The sequence below is a fragment of the Rhea pennata genome, chromosome 6 (assembly GCF_028389875.1).
Source record: "Rhea pennata isolate bPtePen1 chromosome 6, bPtePen1.pri, whole genome shotgun sequence".
Taxonomy (NCBI): Eukaryota; Metazoa; Chordata; class Aves; order Rheiformes; family Rheidae; genus Rhea; species Rhea pennata.
In genome coordinates, this window is record NC_084668.1 from 26,774,826 (window position 1) to 26,793,546 (window position 18,721).

Consider the following 18,721-nt stretch of genomic DNA (forward strand, 5'->3'; position numbering starts at 1 on the left):
TCATTAGCAATAGCTCAATAATATTCTGGCACCTAAATCAAGTCTGCCTTTTAGTTGGTACAGAACAGTGCTTATAATCTGCGGTAACTATGCATCTTACATACTTAATAGAGTAGAATGGGAAAAGAGAGAGAGAGACTATCCTGCGCCTCTAGCTATGTAAACAGGACACTGCTGATCTAGAAGTGCGCTCTGAGTGTAATTCCCCTATGTCTTAAGCCAATCTAAGCTAGAGCTGCTATAGCCCCACAGCTGCTGCTTCCTGCTCCCTTCTTTTTGCTTGTGCTGTTACTTGTGCAAGTCTGCAGCAAACTAGTTTAAGGAGCTGAGACAGCCTAAAAGCAATCACTTTTCCTTGGTTAGTTTTCAGCCTGCTCAGTACCACAAAACAATTTATTCTGCAATTTTACAAGCATGACTACTGCTTGTCAGGGTCAAAGGAGGGCCAAGAGTGTGTGGGAAGCAGTAAGAGTAAGCATGGGATGATTGTGTTGGACTGAGTCGGTGGTGGAACAGCACCTGTCACCTTGCTCTTGGGTCTGCTGGAGTGTGTCATACCACAGAGATTTGCTTTATACATTTATATAAGCCAAAGGTTCTTTGCAAAATTACTTTAGTGATAAAAATAAAGTTTAAAAACTCAGTGTAGTATAAGGTAAGAAATATAAAAAAACTGTCACCAGTGATAAACTGATGCACTGCTCTAAATGCAAAGCTTGTCATTATTTTGTTTTAAAATAATGTGAAGTCCACAGCCACAGCTCTGCTGATCATTTCAAACCATGAGGTCTTACTGTGAAAAACTGTAAATCTTCTTTAATCAGTCCTCAAAACTGGAAGTTTTATTAACAATGTGGGAATAAGATAAAAGATAGGCTTTCTGAATACTACAGGGTCTTGTTTTTTGGCTAACCAGATTCATGCCCTTTCAAAACAGTAAATTTTCAATTTAGATGAAGTAGCTAGTGACAAAAGTCATCTGACAATCACAGCTATGTTCTGAAGGGAGCCAGACTTGAGAAGTCATCCTTATTGACATGAAGTAAAACTTCTGTTGCTTATAGCTCTATACTGAATAAGTGGAAGTGATAGAAATCCTATTTCTTTGCACATTTGAAAGTCTATTGGAGATTATATCCCTACAAGGTCAGTAGTAAAAGCAGACTAATTGCTAAGGAGAGAGAAGCCTGCCTAATACACTCATGCTCTGTGTCTTAAATGGAGAAACAGAACACTTCAAATACTGTCAGCCTGCCCACTTTAAACTTAAATTCACTTTAAAATTTATTGCTGCTTTGATAGCTCTAAAATAGTCCATTCTTTTGGCTTTCTGAAAGGAAGAACATAAAAAGTGCGTTGAAGCAACAAAGGGCACTTCAGAGCATCTCTGTCTGCTCCTTTAGGCTCTTGCTTAGTGTCTTGCCTGAAAGACTGAGGGAGTTTCTCATATTAAAGACAAACGTCAGTCCAACAACCTGCACATTTAAAAGCCAAGAAGCTGCTCTTGGCATAGACTTCAACGTAGCACATGAATAGAGTTTGACTTGACATGGTATTGTTGCATCTGTTTTTGATGGTAACGAACTTCAAGAAACAGTGAGGTAGTTTGAGAGCTCAGTGTCAGATTCAGTGTTTTTATAAGTCTTACTAAAATGGCTAAAAGGTTGTCATTTAGCAACTGTAACTCAGGCTGCTATGAGCAAGTATAGCCCTTTCTAATTCAAGAACTAGCTGCAGTCTCTCACCTCTTTCATTATAAAATTTAAGAGCTACAAACAAAAAAGTAATTCTTGTAACTGTTAGGCCATCAGATCATCTTGGTAGCAGGGGCTGATTTTGGAGAACTTCTTCGAATCAGTCATACTGGTGTCTCAGAAATGAAATGAGCTGGGATTGGGAGCTAGTCACAGCAGTGTGGCTTTATGAGCCACTCTGAATCGTTTGTGAGGCTGGTGGCATGGCTCTGTAGAGCCACGGATCTGTCATCCACCCAGATGACAAGCCTACTGTAAACAGTGAAATTATTTTCATGAATGAGCCAGGCTGCAAACATGCTATGATCGTGTCTGCCAGTTGTCAGCACTTCTATGGTCACCTTTGATGTTTCTTTCTTCCATCAAGTTAGTCACCTGTAGCAGTTGAATCTGAACTTATGACGATAATTCAGTCTGTTGCAAATGTTGTTAACATTTAGGATGTGTTAAAGGACACGTTTGTGGTGCTGTGTTGCTAGGATGATTAAGGTGGAGTTCACTTTTCTTGCACTGGTTTGTGGAATACTTGGGAACCCTTCTGCATATTTCCATCCCCAGAGTGGTAGGCTGCAAGTGTAGAGAAAGTAACGCATTTAAATAAACCCAGCTGCCACTTCTGTAGAGCTCCAGATCGAAGTGCTACCTGTCCTCTTCTGTCCGCGAAAGGGTAGTGCAATCCTGGGACTGCAGTAGGTAAAATCTTAGCAGATAAGAGAAGTCTGCTTTGCAGCTGCTCTACCTGTGGTACTCCAAAACCAAAAGGATACTAGTGATTGCTGTGGAATTTCTTCATGTCAAGATCTGTAATGAACTTTTTAGTTGCAGTATTCAGTCAGAATATTACAGAAAGAGTAAACTTGAAAAGGAAGCAGACAGAGGTGTCCTGACACTGTAGATACCATTTAATTTTTATATTCCCTTTTTCTTGATGGAGAAACAGACTAATTATATAGATAGCAATGACTAAGATCTTGGGAAAAAATCCATTGCTTCTCAAAAAAGATAATATTGTGGAGTCAGCAATTACAGAAATAACATTCATGAAATACAATGTGGGACTTATAACAGCAGTACAGAACTGTAACAGGCAGATTTTTTGAGGGTGTAGAAAAGGTCAGGCATTGATGAAATTCCCATCACTTTGTGTATCTGCTAAACTAGTTGGCACATGGATTCAAAAAAAGATGGAAGACCTTTCTTCAGAATTCCTATGCAATTACTTGTTTTGAAGATTGCATTGTACAAGCATGAGCTCTTCCCCCTAAAAACTTGTCCAGAAATAATTAAGCTTCTTTTACCATTGCAAAGACTGAGTTAATGAGCTCTATTGAGGCATAGGTGAAGGTGGGGAGTATCTTTGTGTATGAACTGGGAAATTTCAATTTTATTTTTGAGAAGTCTAGCCTTTTACTAGTCATAGAGATTTCCATCAGACTTTTATGGCTTGAAGTTAACCATCCAACAAAATGAACTGTGGCATGACATTTTTCTTTTTTGTTAGACTGTATCCCTGCTAAGGCTTTGATGTGGAAATGAACGGAGGCAAGAGGGAGGAAGTATTTAAAAGGAATAATAGAATTACACTTGAAAGAAAGTGTATTCTAGGTGACCAGGAAGACTGAACTGAGAATTGACTTAGATGAGGAAAATAAGGAGTTCTTTTCAGGGTGAAATATTCAGTGCTATTTAAGAGTATGGCTGCAGGGTGACATTCAGAAAGTTAATGTGAAACAAGTAAAAGCATGAAACTAATATGCATGTGTTAAAGACCATTAAATCCCTAAGTGGATGCTTCTCATTCAGAGAATTAATGTGTTTTAATGTAGGCAGTGCTGCCTGACTTGCCGATTTTAGCTTAACTCTTCTCTTTTTCTATGTGGCTAAGTTGTAACATTGTTGCTGAAGTTAAAAGCTAGCTTTTAGAAGGAGGGAAAAGGCAACTTTTAGCTACTTTCCTGTGAAGTGCTAGAAAAGTCTAATTCTGTGTGTCCCAGGAGGAAGAGGGTCCCTTATGCTAACACCAAGAGCTTTGGGTGTTCATCATCTTGAGAGGTGGATGTGCTTGCATTTTAGTGAAAGCGATTTACCAGCAACGATATCTTTCTTGGTCATTCATGAAGTCCCTGAATAAACTGTGTTCAGTAAGTTGCACTTTCTCCCTCTATAATGTAGGAGAAAAGTGCCTCCACAACACTGAGTCTGCTTTAAGCTTTAATTGCTAGTCTGTGATGGTTCTCTAGTGAAGTAACATGTTTTCTGTATTGAAAAAAAAAACTGTTTATTGATAGAGTTCTTTTTAAATTTTGGCTGAAGATATGCTTCCTAAAAAGTAAACATAATCCACAAAGTGTAACAGAAGATTTTTTTAATATTTATGTATTTCTAATTGCCTAAAACTTAGGCATTTTGTGTAGACAGATAACTGGGAACTTCATTAACAGCTTTAATTGTCTGGCACACTTACTCTGAAAATTGCCCAGTTATTGTTCATAAGTTGACTGCTTTTTAAAAGATGGTTGTATTTTTAGATTAATTAAATACAGTTAGTGAAACTGATTGTTTTAACTGTTCTCTCTTCCTCTGTCTCAAGTGTATATGTAAAGGGCTTTGGGAATAATAGATTTCTTTGTTGACATTTAAAGTGACATTGAAGATATTCATAGGAAATCCTAAACTGTATTTCTCAATGTCATTTCACTTTTTAACATGGAAATTTTGCAGTGCACGATGGAGGTGACTGATGCCTGAAATGTGTGGATGGATTAGAACTATTGAATGAGATACTAATTGTGCAATCTCATGCCAGAGGGTAGGTTGATGGCCTTTGATTTGGGAGATTTACCTTCTAGTCATGGTCCATGGCCCAGGTTTTCAACACGACCTTAGACAAACCATCTTGTCTCTGAGTACCTCAGTTTTCCATCTTCAAAATGGGTGTAATTTTGTTTATCACAGGGGTTTTGATGACACACCTGTTGAAGAATATAAAACAGTGTACAGTAATAAGAACCATAGATAGTTTTCAGAATAAAATTATGATAATTGTAAGTACTGTGGAGGTAATTATGTGAACTTTTAGATAGACCATAGATCTCTACATATTTTCTTCTGCATGGGTTTAAATTGTCCCATTATTGTCCTCACAAATTTTGACAGTTTACAGTAATATCAGCCAGTGCTCTCATCTCTTTGCCTTTGGTAGATTTTGTATATCCGTGGGCAGGTAACTTAAACTATGCTTCCTCAGGTACTATGTGATTCTTTCAGCAGGGATTGCTGCTATCAATATCGAGCCCATAACAGGCCGAAGAAAAAAATTTGCATGGGTCTCAAATTTGTTTTGTGTTAGGGAGTTGAGAAAGATTCTCTCTCATAGAAGGAAATGCAGAAATTGCCTTGTTTGCTAAGTACAGGTACCTCAATAAGTAATTCTGAATGGAAGGAAATGTGAACTGTATACCTGGCAGACAAATTTCTTTAAGTGACAGTCATTTTGCTTTAGTACAAATTGAGGTTTATATTGATAGCAAGAAAGTAGTACCCATTTTACCACTAGTGCTACTAGTGTTTCAGCTGTGATGACAAGTAGACACAAGAACCGCTCTCTTATTTTATCCTAAATTATGAATGTGTTACTGTGAACACATGTTGAAGCAGCAGGAAATGTTTTCCTTTACTTACTAACCAAGTTTGTTTGTTTTTTTTAATAGGGAGTATATAAAAGGTTATTTTGTAGTGTTTGCATATGGAAGGGATATGCAGATTTCAGTATATTTTAAAATAAATCTAGTGTTTAGCAAGAGCTTTGTTCATGCCTTTGAGTCCTGTGATTTCTCTTTTTTTCCAAAAACAAGTCATATTTGGTAAACCTCCTGTGTATTGTCTGTGCAGTGTATGTTTATTTGCAACTTCTCTGTCAAGAGCATGGACAAAATATGATCTAACAAGTTTTGTTACCTGGCTTAATTTCAGTATTTCTTGTTGCAGTTTATCAAACTACATTCTGGGGATAGTTATTTTTTTCAAAAGAAAAATTGCAGGAATTCTGCATCCATGAACTGGATATGTTTGTTCTGGAAAATGGATGGCAATTTCTAACAGTAGCAAAAAAGGTCTTGGGAACTAATGTGAATACAAATAGGAAAGTAAAGTTGAGCTATTGTAGCAGTAAACATAGCTAATGAGGCTTTTGGTAGTGGAAGAAAGAGCAGCTTTACAAAATACATTACTTGGGTATCAACATACTACAGCATTGATGGAATTATCAAACAATTTATCTGGCTGTCTTCAGTAACCACAGTGTATATTCTACTAAAGACAAGCTTTGTGCTAAAGGTTTTAATTGTCTAAGACATTACAATCTGGAGTCTTTCTTTATCGGGGGATTAATACTGGATCTGCACACCATTAGATTCCCCTAATAATACAACTTGACATGAACCAAATATGATCACTTGATTACATTTCTAAGCTGGACCATGCAATGTGAAGTTTATGCCCTCTTTATGCTGGCTGCAGGAGGATAAATGATACCTGAATAAGCATAAAGCCTGGTGTGTTATGAAGCTAATTCATTGATATTTTTGGAACATACATGATTTGGCAAAGTTAGTTTATATTGGATCAGCACTTTGCTTTGAGCAGCCGTACAGTTTTTGATCTAGTAGTAGGAATTCAAGTTGAATTTACCGTTGCATCAAACCATGGCCTCAGGCACAAGTCCGGTACCACTTCACAACTGGCTGAATTAGCAAGGGATCCATGAGTTAAAAATAGGGGTTTTTTTCAACAGTGACAGAAGCAAAGGTTTGTACAATGAACTCCATGTATCTTCAATTACTACAGCCTTTACAGATGTTTTAGAAGTAGTAAATAACCTTTCTTTTTCACCAAACAGACATAGGAGATAGTTTAGTGGCAGATAAAATAATAACAGTTAAAGCTATATAAAGAACACAATAGACTGAAACTATTTCCTTGTAAGAAATTGCACATAACCTGGAAACCTTATTATTAAGTACCTTATCAAAAAGCATTTTCAAGATGAATTTGGTGTATTGCTGTAGACAATCCACATGTATCCTACCCCAGCAAAATGCCATAATCCAAAAATTAGGGCTACATTTGAGGCAGTGATAACAGTATACTTTTTGAGTATAGAGAACTTGCCATTGATATTCTGTAAGTGTAGATGCTTAGGCACTGCCGCCATTAATATGGATTTTGAGAGTAAATACTCATGAAAGCCATGTAAACTAGGTGGTAAAAATAAAAAAAAATGGAAATCACTGGCCATGCTTGCTTGTTTTTCAAGGCTTCAGGACTGAAAGTCACCAAAATATGTTTTTTAATTAATGTTCATTTCATTTCTTGAGGATTGTAACCAAAAGTACAAAAGAGAGCCTCCAAAACTGGAAAGGGAGGTTTTAAAAAAAGTAATGGCAAATTTTCTTCAAGATAGTATTGTCTTGAAATAGTATTTAGATGCTGACTGAACTTCAGAGAGTTGCTGATCTCTTTACACTGATTTTTTCAGGAGGTCTAGGATACAAATGTCAGCATCCACACTAGGTACCCAACATGGTTGGTGCTGGGAGTCCTTGCCTCTGTGCTAACTTCCTCACGCAGAAGAGCCCTCTGTGTGTGAGCCTGGGGGTTTCTCCTTCCACTAGAGATGAGTTCATCAATGCTTAGATGATGAGGCAGGTAGTAGACTCACTACAGATTCGATCTGTGTATTTTCCTGAGTTGTATGTCCTAGCTAGATATGTTGCAGCCCTATTAGCCTCTAGTGGGATTATGCCAACCTAGAACATCATCCAAGAACGTTAACTGAGACTTTACTGTCCAAAACAATGCCTTTCACACTGGTATTGTGCTAAGTGCTTTTTTTATAGCAGGCTTTGTAAAATTTTATTCCTGAAGCTGTATTGTGGATTTTGCACACCTCAGTATGTAGCTTTATGAGCTGAATTTTTAAAGTACATAATTGTGGAATATATTTAAGCGCAGACATTAATTGCTCCTTTCCTCAGTACCTACAGTTGAGTTAAGAAAAATAGAAAAAGTTAACTTACTCCTTTAGTAAAACATTGCCTTCATTTACATTGCTGTATAAATTATAATTAACTATTGCAGTAGAGTCATTGTGGTTGAGTGGTCTATGAAGAGCTTTTGGAATTCCACTTTTGCTGAACCATATATTAAGATAGACATTTAGGGAGACTGTTCTTCCTGCATAGCTCTTGGTCTGTGTATCCCATGTGGTTTGTAAGCTGCTGTCTTTATGATATCTAGCTGGGGAGCCTGAAGGGTGATCAGTCTGAAGGGTGGGGTCTTTGAAAGGAGAACATAGAAAAATATTTGGTCATCCAGAATTTAGTCATTCAGGGGTCATTCACTCCTCTGATGGAGTTTTCTGATATGTTGGGATTTGCACGTGTTGGGAATCCACCACTTAAGTCAGTACTTAGCATCCCTGCTGGTCATGTTGGGATATAGACACGTACCCTTAGTTTTATGGTACCAGCCACATTTCTTATAAGATTATTTCACAGTTTGACAGATTTCACTGTCAGGAAGCTTCCTAAAAAACAGGTTTTTTTCCTCAGTTATAACCTGTTACAGACCCAAATTGTGTCTCATAATAAAGAATAACACAGAGTTTACATCAAAGATAGCTAAATTACATTTTCCTTCACACTTTTCTTTTTAATCATCGCAGTCTCAGTACTATGAAGTTACATTCTGTCATTGAATTTAGAGCACTGTTGTTTTAGAGGAGTGCTGTTGACAGTAGAAGTGTATTTAGTGAGTGCAGAAAGTAGCAGGCTGCAAAGATCATGTAGACTGGAAATTTCTTGTCCTAGTTTCTCATCCTGCAGCTTGTTCCATATGGACAGCTTTAATGCATTTTGATTTAGTGATTGTAACAAATACTGAATTCTGATTTCTGTAACAAACCATGTCAGGAGTCTACCAAACTTCTTGGTGGTGTAGATGCCACTGCTTCCATTATCACTGTGCTGGAAAAGCCATTCTTCATCTTCATGAAACATGAGACTCTGGACTCAGTAGTGTTAGGTTTAAAGAATCTGATGTGACCTGTAGTCTCCCAGTGTTTAACCTCATGTCTTCTCAAATTCTCCAACTGAAGTCACACTTGTAAATTAAATCTGTTCAGCTGACCAGCTTGTACAGAATGCTGCTGCAAGTCCTTTGTCTCATCTTGATCAGGTGTATCTCCCTCATCAAAGCAGCATAATGAATATTTACTTAGGAAGCAGATGTAGCCTGTTAGCATTATTCTGTCAATTTATGTAATTTATTAAGTCAATGCAGTTTTTATGTGTTAGGTAAAAACATCTCAATTTTATAAAGAGTATTTTTGTCATTTCAAATGAATTGCTTTGTTATGTTGTCTGAGGTTTTTTTATCCCGTATTTTTAAAAACAAAGCATTCCAGGTGATTCTTTTCTTTGAGAACATACCGATAGTGTCTTTACTAAATTTGGGATGTTCTATAAGCTAATTTAATAGAGCAGCAGGCTAGTAGCAATTAACTGCACAGGTATGCTGTGTAGCCAGAATATTTAAGTCATCATCAGATCTGTGGCTCTGTCAGGATTTTTCGTTTTAATGGATTGAATAGAGGAGGATTCTTCATTCACATTGACTCTCTTAAGGAAATCAGGAAGAGCTGGGTCTTCCAACGATGAAGAAAAAGGAAAGGAAAAGACAATGTGGAAATTCCTCATTGTAGTGCTCTGCCTGGGATATTCTGTTCAGTGTGGCAGACAGTGAGACTCATAGGCTGTTACTCCCCACAGCTGGAAAGATTTAAGGTGAGATATTTTAAGCCCACACACAATTTTAAATAGGAGAGTGATCCTCCTGAAAGCAGGAGAACATCTATGAATAACCTTTGAAAATGTAGTCCCTAGAACCACTTCCCGAGCCAGCCTCTTCAGCGCTTAACACGAGGAGAGTGTAGTTTGTTGGGTGTAAGGCATCAATGAGATAGAAAATGAGACAGACTAATGCTTCCCTGTTCCCAGTTTTCAACCCTTGGTTGTCGCTGTCCTGAGTGGGAGTGAACAAGTTGGGGTTGCATTAAGGAGTGGGAGTCCGCTGCCTGTGGCGTCCTGCCCGGTGCACTGTGGTGGTGGAGAGCCAAAGCCCTGAGCGAGGCTGCAGCGCTGGCCTGCCGATGGGTAGGAGCCTTCCTGTGGGCTCGCTGAGTCAGGACTGCTCTTTCTGCTCTTCTCTGCAGTTGCCCAGGTCAGTGTAAGCCCACTGCCCCTTCCTTGTGGGAAGCACTGCGGAAGCTGGAGCTGCTGTCACTAGATCTGTTCTGTTTTGCTGGGCCTTAGAGAGGTTCTGAGAGAGACAAGTGCTGTTTCGTCAGCTTCCCCAAAAGATGGCCTCAGTACGTATACAAAATGCAAAGTAGGGGATGGCTGTCTGAATACGGTCTGCCGCGGAAATGTGCAAGTGGTAACAGCCAAGTGTGATGTCTTGTCTCTGCTCTTTAATCTCTTGTTTCTACATACCTATAATGTGGTAATTGCTGGGATTTTCAAGTTGTTAATGAAGCAGGGGAGCTCTTGCACCACTGGAAAGTGAGACAACACTTCAGCTGTTAAAATAGGTATTTCACAAACCTCAATCAGATGTAATGAAATGGCCAACCTTTCAATTTAACAATTTGTGCCTTTACCTGAGTGCGTTTATTATTACAGCATTATATTATTTTGATACTGCAGCAATCTTTTCCCAGTGGTAATAGGGGTTTTGAACACAGCATTTTCTTCCTCTTACATGGGTATGAATTCCTCTTCTCACATTATAGCCTTATCCTTTTATATATTGCTAACAGTAGCATAGAAGATGATAGTAGATAATAATAGGCAGAGAGTTATTGCACTTAGCTTCTGGCTGTTAACTGATAGATGCCCTTGTGCTGACTTGATGAGTGATTACCAGATAGTTTGGCACAGGACTAGATGCTATAGCTGCACTTAATGGTGACTGATTCGCTGGGCTGAAATATGTCACTAATTTAATTCAGCTATTTCATTAATCTGATTGAATTGCATCCAGCCATTAAAGGTGTATGAAAGAAAGGTAGCTGACACATGAGGCAAGAACACTAACCTCTACGTTAAACTATAAAGCACTCATTAGGACATCTAATGCAGAAATTGAATTGCTCCACAGAAATTTGGTTTCCAAGCTTAATACTAATTAGCTATAAGCTTGATGAATGTCAAGAATTAATTAAAACATTTTGATGGCCTATGTGGGTTTTAAATATTAGCATTATTCCCCCAATATTTTCAGTTCTTACACTAATTGCTTTTTAGAGAGCATGAATGGATTATTATCTACTAGAGTGATGGAGGGTACAGACAGATCATTACATTATAAAAAATGGACCTCCTTGCCTGTGGATTTTCCCTTTTTCTCTAAAATTTGTCTACAGTTTTTCTTTCCCCTTTTGTACATGCATTGCAAATAGAAAGATAAAAGCAGTGATTTTAGGCCCAAACTTATTTAACATCACATTTAATTTTTCTTCTTTGGCTGTTCTCTGAAGCTAGCACATGGCTGCTATCTACTTTCATTTTGGCAAAAGGAAAAATAGCTGCAGTTCCACAAATAACTTTTTGTTTTTAATTAAAAAGGATGTTAGCCAGAATTCATAATTATTCTTGTCCTGTTAAGAAAAGGTCTGCAACCGTTTAAACATTTGGTACATGAAACAGTCACAAAATAAAAAACATTTTGGGAAATTACGAACTGAAAGGGAATTCATAATCAAAATCAGCTTTTGGCTGTTTCTTGAATATGGCCAGATTTTTGACATGGGAATTGCAGATGCATAGTGCAGGCTGCTCATGTTCCTCATCTCTGATGAATGTCTCCATGTGTTTGGCTACATAGTAAAGATGAACGTCCAACGCACCATGGTATAAGCTGCAGACATATGCAGAACAAGTAGATTAGGTGACATGACATAGGCAGAGCCTTAACACTAGGAAAGCTTATAGGAAGGCTCTGAGCCATGCTGAGCAGTGCCAGAAACTGCAAGGTCCCTGGCCACGGCTTAGTACCATGCCTGTCACCTGCTTCACGTGCAGTGAGATGTGACAGTTTTCAGTGCCAGTTGCTGTAACCACAGAGGACCACGTGTGTGCGAGTTGTATGTAGTGCTGGAGAGCCTGCTGAGGCAGAGGGCGATTGAAAGGTGCTTCTACGCTCCACCTGGTTAGTGACCTGTCTGTGGGATGTGGTGAAGCCACAGTGCCTCCATGAGCTCAGCAGTGTTATTTTCCATAGCAGTCAGGTTGGAACGGAGCAGTTCAGATTCTGGACCTTTTTTTGTGGAAGGGTAGTTTAGTGTTTACACTGAGACTTGATTTTGTGTGAGTTTAGATGGTTACTGTGCTCTAATAGCATTAATTATGATGTCTCAGAAACTGAGACTATCCCAGGTTACTTCGTTCAGTCTCTCCACGCCATTTTCCTGTTTGTGTAGTGAACTGGAAATGTGAATCTACACAGTGAATGGGTAACATACCACTCTACAGCCTGTTTAAAAAAAAAAAAAAAAAAAAAAGTGGCCATCAGTGGCACACTGTGTATCAGCATGTTTGTAGGTTAGGTTTCGTATGAAGGTACAATCTGTTCAGTGCGCAGAGAAGGTGAGTGTGGTTGTGATGTGCAGCTTCTTTCGTGCATTGAAACTGTGTCGTGGGAAGGACCACAGAGCTCCAGAGAAGTCAAAGCTCAGAAGCAACCAAATCCATCAGAAAACAGAGCTGGGATATGCTTCAGACAGTGACAGTGCAATAGTCAATCCTTTCCATTCCTACATGTTACAAAGCATGAAAGCCCAGGGACAGCAAAGTGCCCAGCAGTTATGTCTATTTAAAACATTGAACCCATTGAAATCAGATGGAAATGAGGCAGATGTTAAAGATATGTAAGTGGTTAGTATTAAGCAAAACACAGAGATATAAAAGGAAATCCATAAAATACCTGTCTCAAAGGTGCACCTGACTCTCTCTCTCCCTCTCTCTCCTTCACACAGCGCTGGTCCTAAAGGAGATAACATTTATGAATGGAGATCTACTATTCTTGGACCTCCAGGTTCTGTATATGAAGGAGGTGTTTTTTTTCTGGATATCACATTTTCATCTGACTATCCATTCAAGCCACCAAAGGTAAGAGTAAAGGTTTTATTGTGTTCTTAATTTTTTTATATGTACATGAACATTACTTGTAAAGAGTGAGTGCTCACCACTTTCTGAAAATCAAGTTTGCTTATGGTCCTGCCGCACCAATGCTGGTTTCCAAGCTTTGCCAAGTGATAAATGAAGTGATAATTCTGATCATGAGTAAGATTGAAACAACAAATTTTAATAGAAAAGACTACAAACCTTCCTAGCCTCCTGCTTCTCATTCTACCTGATAGAATACGTGTAGTAATCTTTTCTCTCTTATAAGCCAGAGACTGTATTATATATTTTTCAGGTAATTGTTACCAAAGTAAAAGGAGGCTAAAAATAAATTTGTTTTGATAGACAACTGAAGTGTTATACGTGACTTCAAGTTGGCTAAAATACTGTGATGACATTCATTATTGCAGAATGTCAGTGTATGTGCAACTGGTTAGACCAGCAGCCTGGTTTGATAACATTTTTAAGCAAAAGCTCTTTCCATAAAATGAAACCAATCTTAAATTAAATTTTATTTCCTGGCTCAGAATTAGCAGGGACATTTATGAAATCATAATTTACTAACAGATGCCACGGAAGCTAACGGTTGTTCCCTCCTGAGCCCCCCCTTGCCCCCTGCCATGCCAAATTACAAATCTTGTCCATGATACCAGAAGGACACTGCTGACATTTACAAAGAATAAATATGTTCTGCCACACAGTATTTCCTATAACTTGTGGCAGTTGGGGCAATAGTGTTGTTATTATAAATCCAATACCTTTTTTCTTCATTCCCTAATGCACTACAACATAAAAAATAATATATCCTTTATATATTTCACACTTCTCCAAAACTCACAAAATCTAATGTTCTCTGAGTTAAAATTGTTATAATGAAGTGATGAAGAATTTTAGACAAATTCTCCATGAAAATCTTGTGGATTTGGTCATTTTAGGACTTTCCATGGTTTCAGAAAACATTTCATGGATTTTTTTTGCCCCTTGCATTGGTATGAAATTTTGCTCATCTTATTCTGCTTTATGTAATTATGGCACTTTAAATATTTCTAACTTCTTAATTTTGCAGAATTGTTCTTTCATTGTTTGTCAATATTAATCTGAAATAATTTTAAAACAAGTATTGTATCAGTATGATACCATTGTTTTAGATGTATATTATGTCTTGCCTAATAAAAGGTATTAAAAGAATTTAATTATTTGCTAATTTGAACAAAAGTAATACCTTATTATAGTTTTAAATATTACTTTTCAGGGTTTATATTTAGGCTTTTGGAAGTAAGGAAAAGATCAATCTAAGACTGAATAAGCAGGGCAAATTCTGTCTACTTCTTTGCCTTCAATAAATGTAATAAAATTTTGTTTGTGGTAAGATAGTTCTTGACATGCAGTTCAATATCTTCATTAAATAATATACAGTATGACAAAGTAGGTCTTAATTTCTGTGGTTACCAGACAGAGTGCCTCTGTGAAAGGAATTTATGCACGAAGGGTTTCTGTGGTAGGTCTCCTAAAAAGTAACCATGAATAAAATAAATACGCACTTTTTAAAATAGAATTATTTTAGAAAATGAACAGAGAGGAGTTGCCTCCGCAGAAGTTTTGCAGAACTGAGAGTGCCGCATACACTTCTGCTACTCCGAGAAGAGGGACAGCATTCCTAGGCAACATATAGTTACTTTTTTCTCTCGCTTACATGGTAATTCCAGGTTACGTTCCGTACCAGAATTTATCACTGCAACATCAACAGTCAGGGAGTCATCTGTTTGGATATTCTGAAAGACAACTGGAGCCCTGCTTTGACTATTTCAAAGGTTCTGCTGTCTATTTGTTCTCTTTTGACAGACTGCAACCCTGGTAAGGAACTTTCTGAGCGTACCTCCTTTGTTTGGATTATTTGACATGATATATCATTTGTAGGTTTGATTGTATTTAGATTAAATCAAAGCTAATATTTTTAAATTTAGGGATGAAATGCTCCTGTTTTGGCATACAGTTCTACACTAAAAGGCTCTTTTCACTTTTGTGGCATAACAGAAAGCAAACAGTGCTAAGCCCATTTTTTCAAAGGTGTGGTACAAAAAAAATGAAGTTGCTGCCATTGAAGGTCTGTATCCCAAAAGCTGTAACAAGTGAGTTCGAGGAAAGCAAAAGAGTTCCCTGACCTCACTGAGTCATAATCATTCAAGCTGGAAGCGACTGCAGGAAGCCCCTCTCTGAAGACAACAATTGAAATGTTTAATCTTGCAAATGTGAGGGAGACAATGTTTGCTGTTTTCAGAGAGATGCTCTTATTCCTGCTGGGAGGTGAGGAACTTCACTGGAAGCAGTAAAGTTTCACAGCAGCAACTGTATGACCAATATCATTATAATATAAATGCTAATGGCCTGTGGTCAATATAGGAACAGAGAGGTAATGAGAGGTAAGATGCATTCATTTAGAGAAGACTGATAAGGGGCAAGGAGAAACAGATTGGCACGTCTGATACAAAATTTTGATGATTCTTGCTGTAGTAAAACTTCAGTGCCCTCAAAAATGTGTTCCTAAGTGCTCTAGTCTTGTCCCAACACCATGACAGGAGGACGCCAGGATGTCCAGTGCACCCAGCAATCCCTCTAAAGGAAAGCACAGGGCCTGGCTAGGAAGGGTTGTAGTATATTCTGTGATGGGAACAACCAGAGAACTGAGGTTGAGATATTGCATGTTACAGTACAGTTTCCCTCAGGCAGGACGTGGCTGGTGGATGTATCCTGGAGTCAGTGTATGGAGGTTTCCAGCCCTAGAGAGTAGACTCTGCTGACTTGATTTCTTTGAAGTTAACAAGTTCTTTTTTTCTCCAACTTACAAGGGAACTGCTTTACTTGTCTGTAGTTTGGTCACCATCAGCTGGCAGTATGTCTGTCTGTACAGGTGATGTTTACCCTCCTTGAGCAGATTAGGTCTTTAAAAAATGAAAGACTTTTGGGGAAGGTTTGTAGTTTGAAAACATCTGTTGTTTGAAAATATAAGCAAATTGTGCCTGACAAAACAGCACCTGAATTGCTGGTGATCTTACAAAACTACCTACCATGCTTTTTGTCAAGTTTTGGCTGAAAAGAGCACCTGTAACATTTGAACATAGGCATCTGCCTGTTTTTTGACATACTAAAATGTAGATTACCGAAACAGGTTAAAATCTCTTCCTATTCATTGTGCCTTGTATGTTTTCTCTTGGAAATGTCTGGTATGGTAAGAGCCTCGTTACACCTCTCAGCATTTGCTGGCCTAACAAAGACTATATTTTGGAATAGATTCCATTTTTTAAATCATGCCTTTTTATTGTGGAATGATTTCTCAAGTATCTTCTCCTGTCTTTTACAGCTGATCCTTTGGTTGGAAGCATAGCCACTCAGTATCTGACCAACAGAGCAGAACATGACAGGATAGCCAGACAGTGGACCAAGAGATATGCAACATAAATGACAAACTACTTGTGCAGTGTGAAGGTGCAGAAGGCAACTTTACAGTGTGCAACAAATCTTTATAGCCTTTACAATACGGACTTCTGTGTATATGTTATACTGATTCTACTCTGCTTTTATCCTTTTGAAGACTGGGATACTGCCTCCCCAAAAAGGTAAATGCTATCAAGAGTAGAAATTTGTAGCTGTAGATTAGTTATGTTTAAAATGCCTACTTGCAAGTCTTGCTTCTTTGGGATATCAAAATGTATTTTGTGATGTACTAAGGATACTGTTCCTGAAGTCAACCAAATATTATAGTGCATTTTAGCCTAATTCATTATCTGTATGAAGTTATTAAAAGTAGCTGTAGATTACTAGGAATTATGTCATTTGTATTAAACCCAGATCTATTTCCGATATGTGGTACATGCTGTTGTGAAAACTGTTTTAACTTTTACCTTTGTCAGTTTGTAATGAAAGGATTTCCTTTTTCCCTTTGTAGCTCAGAGAGCACCCAGTGTATCATCTCAAACACAATAAACATGTTCCCCATGGAGTAGTTTCTTTGTTTTCCTATTTTAAATTAATATTTGAATAAATTTAATTATAGTAACAAGGCAGGGCCATTGTATCACAGATCCCTGTGGGTAATCTTTAAATTAATATACATAAGCAAAGGCTTGCTATTAAATGTTTAATGCACACCTGTGGATTGCTTAAATTTTCCCTAGTTTTCTTTTACAGAACAAATGTCATTTCTACTATTTCCTTAAATTTCATACTGTTCAGCATTTTCTCAAGTTGGAGTGAGAGCATTGTGTATGCTTACTCCTAAGGTTACTGTAGCTGATTGCCTCAGGCCCAATTCTGCTCTCATAATAGGGTGCCTGAATCTTGCTACACACTTTTTCTGCAGGACTAGGGCAAAGTTATAGATAGTTTGGTGCTTTTGTTTCTGATTAGAGCAAGTTTGACTTGCTGATCTGGAGAATTACGATTGTCCATTGAAAATGGTCTTCCAAAGTATGATTGAACACGATATCATCTGTCCAGAAAAGAAAGGATTAGAATAAATTTAATCAAATTTTATGACGTAAAACAATTTGGGGGGAAATGAACTTTTGTTAGTGAAAATGAAATCTTTAAGACTTCTGGACTACTTTTTCTTCCCCCCTCTCCCCTTTTTGCCTTGGAAATTTTGTAACATCTGTAAGTAACAAAGATACAGCTTTATAGTACATACAGTTTAAAAAGTAGAGTCACTACTAGTTTTATAATTTAAGCTTTTGTAGATTGCCAATCACAATATTGATTATACAAAAGAGTTTTGATCCCTTTAAAAGACTTTTAAAATTACAACTAATTTTAAACTTTACTCTCTCCCTTGTCACCTGGTGTTTTTGGAGACTCTGTAGCACTTCCATCAATAAGATGCTCTGTGCATTTACTGTATGAAAACTGAATGTTAAGCAATAGAAACTGTTAAAAGATTAAAATTAGCCATCACTATATAGATCTGTCTTTGTATCACATGGCCTTTGAGCATGAATTGTCCACCCTACTTTAAATATTTCTACAGATTGAAGGTGACTTGAAGAACTGTGGATCCCAAATATCTCAACCTAGAAGCCAGTCTCTCTTGATAGCTACAAGATAGCTTTAGAGTTCAGGTTATAAAGTGCAAAAGGGAATGAGAAACAGGGGATCTGGCAGGTCCATACACCTAAGTCAGGTAACAGTCTAATGCCAGGAGATGAAGTGCTGGAAATCACTGCTGAAGGTGACCAGAGTTTCTCATTGTGTCATTGAACATAGTGAGAAATAGCACAGATTGGCAAAGAAACAAGGGGCGATCACATCTATGTGGGACATCTAAAGACTGCTCACTGCTCTCTGTTAGTGCACTACGATATTACACAGTGCTCATACACCACTCCAGTGACTTTCCAGTGAAGTGCAAACTATGTATTTCACATGTTAACTATATTGCCTACAGAATTTACAGATATTTATATCATAATATATTATGGTATAACAATAAAGGTTTTAATCCTAATTTTAATGTATTTTGTTTTTGTATTGTACCTCCAACTTAAAATACCTAGGTGTACAAGTGGGTTGCCTTGTTAGTGTTGCCCCATCTTGCCTTCCTTGCAATTGGATCCTTTACACTGAATTCCCATCCTTTTTTTTTGTTGGTTTGTCATGAATCTGTTCTTTTTTAATGTAGTTTTTTTTGTGTGTAAATTTTATATTTACTGAAGTAAAGGTTGTTTTGTGTAA

At 37.7% G+C, this 18,721-nt stretch overlaps 1 protein-coding gene across 1 annotated transcript in view; it reads left to right on the plus strand.

The window, feature by feature from the left end:
* The window catches only part of UBE2E3 (ubiquitin conjugating enzyme E2 E3), a 55,930-nt gene extending 37,436 nt beyond the window's left edge, over positions 1-18,494 (plus strand). Inside the window, exons 4-6 of the mRNA XM_062579093.1 lie at positions 12,850-12,982; positions 14,704-14,851; positions 16,356-18,494. Of these exons, the coding sequence (XP_062435077.1) occupies positions 12,850-12,982; positions 14,704-14,851; positions 16,356-16,453 (379 nt within the window). The 3' untranslated portion in view covers positions 16,454-18,494. The remainder of the gene's footprint in view (positions 1-12,849; positions 12,983-14,703; positions 14,852-16,355) is intronic.
* The last annotated feature ends 227 nt before the right edge of the window (positions 18,495-18,721 follow it).